This window comes from Argiope bruennichi, chromosome 11 (assembly GCF_947563725.1).
Source record: "Argiope bruennichi chromosome 11, qqArgBrue1.1, whole genome shotgun sequence".
Taxonomy (NCBI): Eukaryota; Metazoa; Arthropoda; class Arachnida; order Araneae; family Araneidae; genus Argiope; species Argiope bruennichi.
In genome coordinates, this window is record NC_079161.1 from 96,653,527 (window position 1) to 96,665,797 (window position 12,271).

General features: G+C 31.0%; 1 protein-coding gene across 2 annotated transcripts in view; it reads left to right on the top strand.

The window, feature by feature from the left end:
* Window positions 1-12,271, top strand: part of LOC129957478 (cell adhesion molecule DSCAM-like) — a 538,584-nt gene that overhangs the window by 472,278 nt on the left and 54,035 nt on the right. For both annotated transcript variants that reach the window (XM_056069803.1, XM_056069802.1), the window contains exon 15: window positions 19-150. In XM_056069803.1, the coding sequence (XP_055925778.1) occupies window positions 19-150 (132 nt within the window). The remainder of the gene's footprint in view (window positions 1-18; window positions 151-12,271) is intronic.

The window sequence follows — 12,271 nt, forward strand, 5'->3', positions numbered from 1 at the left end:
AAATTTCTGATTCAACAGGTAGACCCGATCCCCCTACCGATGTCAGTGTCGTGAACGTAACAAGTCGTTCCGTGACTCTGCAATGGGAAGTAAAACATGACGGAAACAGTCACGTAACCGGAAGCGTTGTTCAGTATCAGTCAATTTCAGGTAATCAATATTCATATTGTTATTCTCAGCTTTCTGTTCACAACAGAACGTACAAGTGTACATCTCACTTGGCTTCTCTGAAAGAACAAATCTATAGTAAATGAGGTGATCTATCGTACAAATTCCTTTTTTAGGCACATCAGCTAGTAACTGCAATTGTTTTCAGCCTCCAAGCAATGACTGTAATATAATAAGATTATTATGAAATTTGGAAACAGAGAGATTTTAGATATTCCAGAGATTGCTGTAAAATACTCGATCATGGCTCTCATTATCGAATAACTCTAATGAACTCATCCGAAGAATACTATTTAAATTTCAATTTATAAAATCTGAAAAAAAAAATTAGAGTGGACATTCTAGAACCTTTCCTTAATCCCTTTCTGAGCTTGTCTCTACTGATTACTTTGTATGAGTATTGTGTACTTAGTTAACTTTATTATATTGTATTAAGAAATGAGTAAGTATTTGGCAGCTGTACTTTTTCTCATAGACAAGTTTACCATAAAGACATACCAATTTCATTCCCTAGTTCTTTCCGGTTTTGAGTTATTCAAGTCATAAGCATAGACGAAGAAAATTCATTTGAATTGAAATCGTTATTCACACTCAAATGATACAATTTACACAGCTGAAGTTCTCGTGACTTAACAATATACTTCTTAAATACGGTTCGTTTTGTGTTTAACTTTTATTACATTATGCAAAGAATCGAGTATGCATTTGGCAGCAGTACCTTTTCTCATAGGCAATTTTACCGTAAAGATCACGTACAAATTTCATTCCTAGATTTTAGGATACTCAAAACATAAACTTAGACGTAGAAAGTTACTTGAATGTGAACATCTTGACATATGCGGTGATAATAAGCATTTAATGATGCTCAACATTCGGTTATTCTGCAAATAGTTTTTTTACAAATAATCGATTATGAAAAGTGATAATACATTCCGGAACAACTAATGATAAATACAAATTTCATTATTTCTGATGACCTGTAAACTTACGCCTATTAACCCTTAACTGGGGAGGTGAAATTTTAGGACTTAACTGGAGAGGTGCGGTCTACGAGACCGCATTTAATTTAGACTCAAATTAAATTTTCTAATGAATGTATTAGTATGAAAAACTGCCAATATATTTTGCAGATATTTTTCTTCATATATAGATAAGTTTTAGAAATTTTTCAAATTATATTGTCATTGAAAAAAATAAATGCGTTGGAATATACATTTTCTTCTCAAATGACATGTTCCAATAAATAATATTCTTGAAAAAGCATATTACTTTTTACTTTTCAAATCATATTTATTTTTACAGTATATGAAGGTATATAGAAGACAATATAATGCAAAATCCAAAAATTATATGAAAAATAAAAAAAATAACAATGGGTAAAATTGGCCCTTTTTTTATCTGCTTGTGTGACTTTCATAGCACGGTCTTCTAGGGCATTTTAAACATAAAGATTAAGAACTAGTATAAAAATCAACCTATAAATTCTGTATATATATATATATATCTTGGTAAATTCATATATTTTATAAATTTTTCAAAATACATTATCACTAGAAAAATTAATTATGTTTGAATATACATATCAAAATCAGTTGAAGGCGAACTTTCATCGAAAAACTCTTTTATACAGTTATCCTTATCACTAAAATCACTTCATGCTTCATTTAAAAGTGTCTGGAGCACTGCTTCATAATAGGATAAATAAACTGGATGATATTTCGGGGCCCAAGTTTTAGCGCCATTTGCTAAGCCTTGTTTATCATTGGGACACTAACAGGGAGATGCGGTCTTAGAGATCGCGCTCGAAGAGATAACTGAATTATTTTAAAAAGCATCTGCTGAAATCGGTTGAAAAAGTGCACGTGTATTGAAAGTCACAAAACAGGAAGCTACAGGGTCAATCCATTCCATTGAGCTAAAAATAGAATATGGGTGATAGAAAATCCATCGCTAGCGGTCTCACAGACCGCTCGTCCCCAGTTAAGGGTTAAGCAACTGGCAAATTTGTCGGGGAAAGAATAGATAATTCTGGAAATCATGGAACCTTAACCTAATGCGTTTCCCATCTATTTCTTCTGAATATTTTAGGTTAGACCAGTGGAATTGTTGATGCATGTTGAACATCCTGTCCGAAAACAGTTATTCAATCTGCGGTGATAATAAGCATTTAATGATTCGGTCATCCAGTTATTCTGCCAAATCATCTGTCACAAATAACCGATTAAGAAGTATCGTGATAATACTTACCAATGATGAATACAAATTTCATTATTTCTGATGATCTGTAAGATTACGCCTACTAAACTACTGCCAAACTTGTTGGGGTAAGAATAGATAATTCTGGAAATCATGGAACCTTAACCTAATGCTTTTTCCATCTATTTCTTCTGAATATTTTAGGTTAGACCAGTGGAATTGTTGATGCCTGTTGAACATCCTGTCCGAAAACAGTTATTCAATCTGCGGTGATAATAGGCATTTAATGATTCGGTCATCCAGTTATTATACCAAATCATCTGTCACAAATAACCGATTAAGAAGCATCGTGATAATACTTACCAATGATAAATACAAATTTCATTATTTCTGACGATCTGGACATTTAGGCCTAAAAATAAATTAACAGTTTTGCTGTGAAGCAAAACAAAGATTCATGGGGGAAAGGGCGGCCATTTTCTATCAAATGAAATGCAGGTAAGTTTTAGTAATCTTTATAGAAAACATAAACGACTTTTTACTCAAGAGACCAAATGAAAAACAATATCAACACGATCCAGGCTGATATATTATCTATAGGTTAATGTACGCTAAAATCGTTAATTGAATATAAAAGTTGGCATATAGAGATTTAATAGCGCCAGAAAGAGATTTGGTTAAGCTGTACCTCATTAAAAATAAAGAAAAGAAGTTAATACTATAAAGAGATGATATAAAACATTTAGCAATTTTTACGAATATCGCGTTATATAAAAATAATTGCTCACAGAATGCAGAAACGCAATCACACCTGGTGCAATAAAGCCAACAGAGCTTAATACAAATGCATTCAAGCCAAGAGGATTAAAATGCTACTACTTTTCAAACTAGAGGTTCAAAATTGATCAGATGTGAAAACCGATGTTCTCTTAACCTTTACAAGGTGTGCACTTTTTATGAACTTATTGTTCATTAACACGCGTCACGTCTCTCGCACCAGTTTTTATGTTCCTTCAACTCATTAAGGTAGATGGAGACGATGATGGGAAGATGAATAAATAATAAGCGCGTTACGCGGAGAATCATAAAACAAAGCCTGGTTCTTTTTAAGTGCTATACCATATCCTAATGTTTGTCATAACAACCTTGATTTATTCAGGGTAATTAAAAGAAGCAATAAAACTAAGTGATTAAATGTGTGGTAATTAGTAGTAGAATTTTTATTGTTTGTGGAATTAGGAACTTTAAATGATATGGATTTCAACAGAATTAAGATTCTTAAACATCACGTCATAAAAATAAAAAAAAAAACAACATTTTTATAATCATCAAACCGATAAAAGCGACAAAACTGTGCTTTATTAAATAGTCTGAAATTTTTAACCCTCTGACAGCGTAGTTTATTAAAATCAGCATTTGGATGGAAATAAGATACTACATATTATATATGTACTCATAATATGATAATACTATATGTATATTGTTACGAAATTTCCGGGGTTCCTTTGGATAGTGGGGGTTATATGGTGTGGAGAACGCTCAATCAACAGGCGGCAGTAGAAAATAAAACAACGACGTTTATTTACACGAAGACACACAGGACAGCACAAAGACAACAACTATATTCAGCACAGAAGACGATTATCTTCAGCCGAGACGTGCAGCATACAACAGCATACACAGCAGCATACAACAGTATACACAACAGCATACAACAGTATACACAGCAGCTCTACTCTGTCACTGCTCCGCTAGTCCCTGGAAGACGGGTTCTTCACCGTCGCTTCCGACTACTCTTCGACTCCACTGGTCCACGACCCAATTAACCGTCGATTCACAACAACTCTTCAACTCCACTGGTCCACGACCCAATTAACCGTCGGTTCACAACAACACTTCAACTCCACTGGGCCACGACTATTCTTCTCTGTCGCTTCCGACTACTCAATCCCCCCCTGGTTCACCACTCGACTCACCACTGCCCGGCAGCTGCAGCTGCTTCCTTTTATAGGTCTCAGGAGGCGGGGCTAGAAGCCTCTCAGCCAATCAGGAATGTTCGAGGCGTATCTCCGTTCCTACTGGACGGATCGGGAAAATTCTCGATGTTTCGGGTATAATCTATTTTCTCGCCAAAGTCGCCAAATTCTTCGCCAAGTCGCCAAATGGTCGCCAAGTTTGTCGCCAAGCTCTGGGACCTCCCATGGAACCAACTATGCTGGAAAGCCGCATCGCAGATTCGTAACAATATATATATATATATATATATATATATATATATATATATATATATATATATATATATATATATATATATATATATATATATATACTAATAATATGATATAATACAAATCTGTAATCGTAAAAATATACACTCTAAGCTGCGAAAAAAGCTTGTCATTTTCCATTACAATCCGTCCAAATGGCTAAATGGATGCATTGTTCTGAAACTTTCCAATTGAACCTAGTGCCACGAGACCGTAGTATTATTAAAAATATAACTGTGCGATTCCTCTATCTTCGAATTTTTCAAAACTGTAGTTCTACGATTTTATTTGTTATTAGCCCCCTTTGACGATTAGAGTATTGATTGCAATGAATGACTGTTAAAAATATTAATTTAATATTTTCGTGCATCTTCTCTGATTCATCTAATTTTTGCAAAGCTGTAATTACACATTTTTATTCGATATTTTCCACCTTTTGGACATTAAATTATTCATCAAAATAAATGAGTGTTAAAAATTTCAATTAAAATTTTCGTGCATCTTTATATAAAATAGCAAAATACGCATAAAACTCGTTCTATTTTAGAAATCTTCAATAGTTCTGTTCATTATTTATTATATTTCCTGTCTATCTCTTTATTGAACCCAATATATGACAGGAAAGAACAACAGTATTTAAAAAAAGACCCATTCAAAAGATTTCCACCTTGGTTTGATTCTGAAGTTAAACATTACTTATAATAACAGCAAAAGTTCAAAACGTTTTTGGAAGTTTGTTTTATACAATAGCCGAATAATTTGGATGAACGAGACAAATCTTTATCATTCGAAGAAAAAGTTCATAATGAATTAATAATAGCAAAAAAAAAAAAAAAATGTGAGTTTCACTTCAACAGCGAAATTTGCTGGGGTAAAATACTTTAAAACTATTTTTAAAAATTAATTAAAAAATAGATAAAAATTATTTTAAAAAATTTCAAAGAAAATATAGTGTTTTGTATTTTATGATGATATAAAAATCATATTTATAATTTAATAATTTCTAAGTTATTACAAAAAAGTGAAAGTCATTTAATTTTTAATTAATAAAAATTCTGAATAAGATTTCAAATAATCGCTCTGCGGTGCAAATCCACATCCTTCAAGCTATATCTGTGCCAAACTTCGCAGATTTAGAACAAACGATTTATCTTGTAAAAGGCCAACACACACGCATTCCTTGTTATTTGAATTAGAGATTAGTAGAGATGTGATATGACCTTGGTTGCATTAGTTTCTGACAACTTACGCATTTTCTTACAAAGGCTTTAACCAATTAAGTTAAAGTAATTTGTATTAGAGCAATAGCCATCGATTTCTTTAATAATTTTATTAAATATAAGAAATATATTATTTTAAAGAAAACTTCACTTAAAATCTATAATTTCACAGAAATACTGCATAAAAAATTAATTTTTTTTAACTTTTTATCTTAATATATTCTACTATACCCTGTTTGTCGAACACTGTCCTCAATTCCCTTCTGGCCTTTTATATGCAAGACAGTGGAAAGTTCCCTGTGCCTTAGGTGGTCGCAAAACTATTTTGTGGCACCATAAAAAAAGTCTTACACTGTAATGCCAATAGTCTGACAGATAAATACAAGAAAGAAGTCCCTGTAGCAAATCTGAGAAGATGTTTGCCCATATGCATTGTTTGTTTTGTTAGCGGAGAATCTGCTGGTGAGATAAATATAAATCAGACTGTGCTAGCTATGCTATTAGCAAAAAGGTTTTTGAAGTGCTTATTCTTTTCTGAAATTGGAAATTACTAAACAGCAACAAACTTTTGGAGAAACTCGGAGAGAATTTAAAGAAAAAAAAATAAAAATAAAACATTTGTAAAATTTTGTAAACCATTTGCGGGAGTGATGTACTGGATTTTTTAAGGTAGGTGATTTTGAAAAAAAGTTAAATTTTCCGAAATTTTTTTTCCCAACTTATTAACGTTTGAACGAGTTTCATTATAAAACCGTTAAAATTTTGCTTCTAGCTATATTTTTTTGGGAAATTACACTGATTTTTATATCGGCATTTACATATGTTTTAATGCTATTTTGCATCTTTAGATGCTATTTTCTCAAATTTTCATTTCTGATAAAATTTTCTGATGAAAAAACCTTTTAAATTAAATTATAATGCAGTTTTTGTTGCAATTTGGTGAATAATTTCTCAATTTATTATGCAATTCCTGCACTAGAGAATAATCCATTTATTTATTCAGAAATAATTTATATTTATTTTAGTGCTACACAATGTGAAAAGAAAAATGAAAATTTCTTGTTATTTATCAGTCTAGCACCATTATTTAAGAAAATACAGCTTATTTTTCAGTTAAAAAACTAGATAATATATTTCTAAAGTTATCAGGAACATTTTAAGCAAACCGTTTTATAAACCTATGATCTAGAACTTTTTTTTTTGCTTTATGAGCCAAAAAGCAGCTGTTTTCCAATTTTTGAAAAACATTTTCCACTTAACTGATATATTTTACTTTCATGGATGTTTCTGAAATCTTTGTATGCAAATATGCAAGAAAATAACCAGTTCCGAATGCTTCTCAAAAACTCCATCCCTGACGTAGTCGCATAACAATTATATCAAGCATTTTATTAAGGGAAATTATTCTGAAATTTGTATGACTGCGTGTGCTGATGCGGAAATCTGCAGTTTTAGGACTTTCTGATTGGCACATACATTTTACTTATTCGAGATTTTAAATATGTATGCAATAACAAGCTTAAAATTATTGTATATTGTTACAAACTTGTAATTTGCTTCCCATCACGGCTAGTATCACCGTAAGAAAGACCCTTTGTAAGATCTGTCCTGTGCGTCAATGACCTGTGAGCTTGGCGACCATTTGGCGACTTGGCGACGAATTTGGCGAGTTTGGCGACTAAATGGATACTATTGGAAAGTTCGAGAACTTTCACGATCCATCCACTACGACCCGAGATACAGCCAGGTAAGCCCTGATTGGTCAGAAGATTCTAGCCCCGCCTCCCGGAAATATAAAAGACGGGCATTCAGAAGCTACGAGGAAGGGTGTGTATCGGAAGAAGTTGTGTGGATCGTCAAAAGTTGTGTGTGTGTGAGAGGAGTCGGAGTCGCCGACAAATAAGAGAAATTAGAGGATGAGACAGCAAGAAAGCTGTTGAACTGCTGAACTATTAGACATTAAATGCGCTGCGTCATTAAGATTAATTGACGGTATTTGCAGTAGAAGAAAAAAATTTTGTAACAATATACATCTGAATTCATTTGCAAGTTTCTAACCATAATGCGATGTATTCATAGATATTCATCCACAAATAATAGAATCAGCATTTATTGTATTACTAGCCGCCTTTGGCGACCAGCCGGTTCGCCAGTATTACCGCTCGCTACAATTTTCAATTAAATATTTTAAGCAACTGGTCTCTTAATAGATTCTCAAACAAAAAATTTTTAATCTTCAAATTTTGATAGTCATACCAAAATTATACTGTTGTTTAGATCGTTTCATTCAATTTACTATATGTATTTTCCTAATTTGTTGTCATTTCCGGTAAAACTTCAACTTTAATTTAAAGTGGAAATGATGAAATTGCAATTAGTATAAAGATATTTTTTAATAAAACCAAGCTTTTTATTTTATTTATCATCTTTATTATTATTATTATTATCGAATATGAGTATTGCAAACAGAATCGCTCGGTACTTAAGTCTTATGTGAACTACAAAATATTTTTCATAATTTATGTAATATCTCAAACAATAATTCAACAAAAATTTCTCAGATTCAGAATAAAATTCAGTTTCTAGTTTTGCTTTCAAAGGGATTGAAATGAAATAAATAATAATATTTTGTTTCGGCCTATAAATATATTTCAAAAATTATGAAGTCTAAATTTAATGCAGTATAGTATCATATTCTGAGAAATATTCTGGACACACCAAATTTTAAATAAATGAATGAATGTTTCTATTTTCCACGATCAACTAAGACTTATTTATGAAGTTTTGAATGTTAAAAATTTAGAAAAACTCAACATTTTCATAATATTAGGTCAATTAATCTTAAGAAACCTGCGCGCTGATTGGAGTATTTTCTTTCAAAAGATCGATGAAAAATCTAAAATTATCCTTTTTTTATTGAATAGTGATAGATAAATTTTCATAAATCAGTCAGTTTAAGTGATTGATTTAGTTGATTAGAAATTAACTCTTTTTATTTAAAATATTAGTGTTTCAAGAACATTTTGTTATTCGTGATTTCCACAGCAGAAGCTTTATGTAAAATCAAAAATTCGTTATTTATTAGAGCATTTATTGAATCAAGTTACATAAAATATAATCATTTTCCATTTAGACCATTTTAGCAGATCTGTGTCTCACTAAAGGTTTACAAATTAGCTGTGTGGTCCTGATTTGAATGGATATCCTGTTCATATTAAACAAAACTTGCCTTAAAATAAAACTGATTTATTATATTAATAATATAGAGAGTGTAAAAGATCATAAAATAATTTTTCTTGAATTTATTTTTTTTAAAAAATAATATTTTATATTTGTTTTATTTCCTACAGACACGTGCCGAAAATTATAATTTTGCAGATTTCATTTCCAAAAACATTTAATTTATTTTTAGTTGGAGCTTTAATCAATGTGATGGCAACACTTTGAAAAAAGCTAATTTTTCCCCATGAATGCGAAACGTGCTCGTGCAGCTTAAATTTTATTTTTATTTTGTACGAAAAAAATTGTTGAAAAATATAGTTAAAATATTTATTTAAAAATTCATTAAAAATAGAAATTTAATTGTAAGGTTAAAACATTTTTATCATTTAAAAGATAAATTTTTGATCTTTAACTTCATGTAAAAATCTTTTTTGTGCGGTAATATTTTCGGAAGTTATAGCAGAAACACGCCAAAATTTCGCTTATTTTTTAAATAAATAAAATTCTAATTAAAAATTCGAAAAAAATAACCCCCAGGTGCACATTCCCGGCCTCCAAGGTATACACGTGCCAAATTTGGTAGCTGTAGGTTGAATGGTCTGGCCTGTAGAACTCCAAAACATACACACACACACACACACACATTGAGCTTTATTTTAAGTATAGATATAGATATAGATGGATGATGTCACTGAATATCAGAATTTTAATGCAAAAACTGCAATGACGCGTTGTAGTAAAATAAATGTGAAACATCGATGTATTTGCAAAGTTGTATTGCAGATGGAACGACTGTATTGCCTTAAATGTAATAGAATTAAAGAAATTTTGAAGGAATTAAAATAAATAATAATTCTGGCGTCATGGCACTAACGACAATAACTAAATGGCATTGATTAGCTTTATCGAACTCCAATTTTCCACAAATATCTCCTTAATGAACTCGTTGAGCAAATGAGTCTGCCGTCTAGTTCGCTTGTCTTGCATCACATGAAGCATTTTCGAAGTGAATTAAAATAAGAGTATCCACTCTAAATTATCCTTCAAGGTCTTTAAATGTAGTATTGAAAAGATTTTACAGCAGATTTTTCTATTCTATTTACGCATTAGTAGACTAGATTTTTAGTACTGAATTACAGCCACCCACGACATTTTTGTATGGAAATAATAGATCGGTAATATAATAGATATTATGTTAAAACAAATACGAAAAAATCAGAAGGAATGATCTTCGCGAATGTTTCTTGCATACTTTCTAATAAATGTACTCATATATTACTGGGATAGGCATACAATAATTACGAAAGAATCTATTAACATTAGATATTTGTGGCGATTTCTCGCTGGTATGCTATTAATATGCTAGATATAAGATAACTAATACTATTGGGACGTATATGTATCTTGGATACCTTTCTTTCTAAAAGGAAAAAAGAAAGTAAAGAACAAACTGCTATAAAATTGCAATTAATGCTGCAAAATCACGTACCAAATTGTGTGCATTTAAGTCATTGCATTTTTAAATTATTGAAAGTAGAGACTTAAAGTCAGCTAACTTTTACAAATGGAGTTCAAACTTTAATAAGAATCTAGACCTTTCGATGCTAAATTCCGTTTACCTAAATAGTTGCTTTTTTTTCAATTATCCTGCTTATATGCATGCGAAGGTACAGACAGTCAAACGGTCAGGCCCCTGCCGTATTTGTTTCGAAGTCGATATATATCTGTTATAGGTTTTAGTCAAGTAATAATTTAACCCTTTAAAGGGCCAATTTTTTCTAGTCATATTATGTTAAAATATTTTTAGGCTTGAAATTAGAATAAGAAAAGGGATTTATTTAGCTTATTAGATAAATTTAATGTGATTAATTAATTAATTTGGTTAATTAATAATTAAGTGACAAACCAAGACACATAATTTTGTGTGAGATAAAGAACTGAAGCATCTAAGTTTCTGTCTTTCTAAAAAAATTTGTCAGAACTTATGCAAACCTACATAATTTCATACAAAGATTGATAAATTTGGTGGGAAGCATATTTTTCAAGGCCTTATAAAGGGTTAAAGGAAATTTTAATTAACCAATTCTATAAAATTTACATTCTTTAAGTAAGCATAGGTTCCTTATTTCCAAGCAAGGAAACCGCACACAGCCTGAAAAAAACTCCAGAAATACTCTGTTTCCGGTGTCAGGAGTTCGCTTAAGGCAGAGATCTAACATCGCATCCGGTGACGCATTACAATTCTGGTGCTACACTACACTTTAGATTTTAAATCTGTGTACCAAATTTTATCTGTGCCTATTTGTTCTGTAGTTATAGTATCAAATGATTATCGGATACCCAGACAAACTCACTTTTCTGCATGGATTTCGTTCGGAGTTTCTTAGAATTGTACACATTTTGTGTAAGGATAATATATTGAATTTCATATATATATATAACCAATCTATAGTAAGAAATAGTTTGAAAACGAAACTAAAATGAAAATGGGAACATCTTTCTCAAGTGATTTAGCTAATATTTTCCTACATTACTATGAGAAAAAAATAATTAAATATAATTTAATAAACGGGTGGAGATATATTGATGACCTACTTTTGATTAACTTAGACAATACTAATATTGTTACTAATTGCTATCCAAAAGATTTAATTCTAACGCAAACAAATAAAAATCAACTTGAGGCTACCTTTCTGGATTTAAAAATCGAAATTGCTAATGATAAAACAATAGTTGGTATATACGATAAAAGGGATGAACTACCATTCCAATCTAAACTCTAAAATTTTCAAAAATCTAATTTTCTCACAAGTTAACAGGATCAAAAGGGTTTACAATAATAAAAATTCCTATATTGAAGCATCAAACAACCTCATAAAAAATTTAATTAAAAATGAATTTCCTAGAAATTACTGTAATGTCAATTTTTTAATTAAACAATGTATGGTTTGGGATTAATCCTTTGGCTTAGTTAAAAATATAACTTTCCTTGCATATTAGATCCCTCAATAGATGGCGCTGGGAGCTTACAATTTTTTACCTAATTTAGCGTCAGCATTTTTACCGTTAGTGTTTTTAAAAAGCGGGAATCACAATCGATAGCTTAAAAATTCCTTTACTGCTGATGGTATGTACTGGCCTTTTCGTTTTTTCCTTTAGTGCTATTTTGTTTTTATTTTTATTTTTGTTATTGTATTT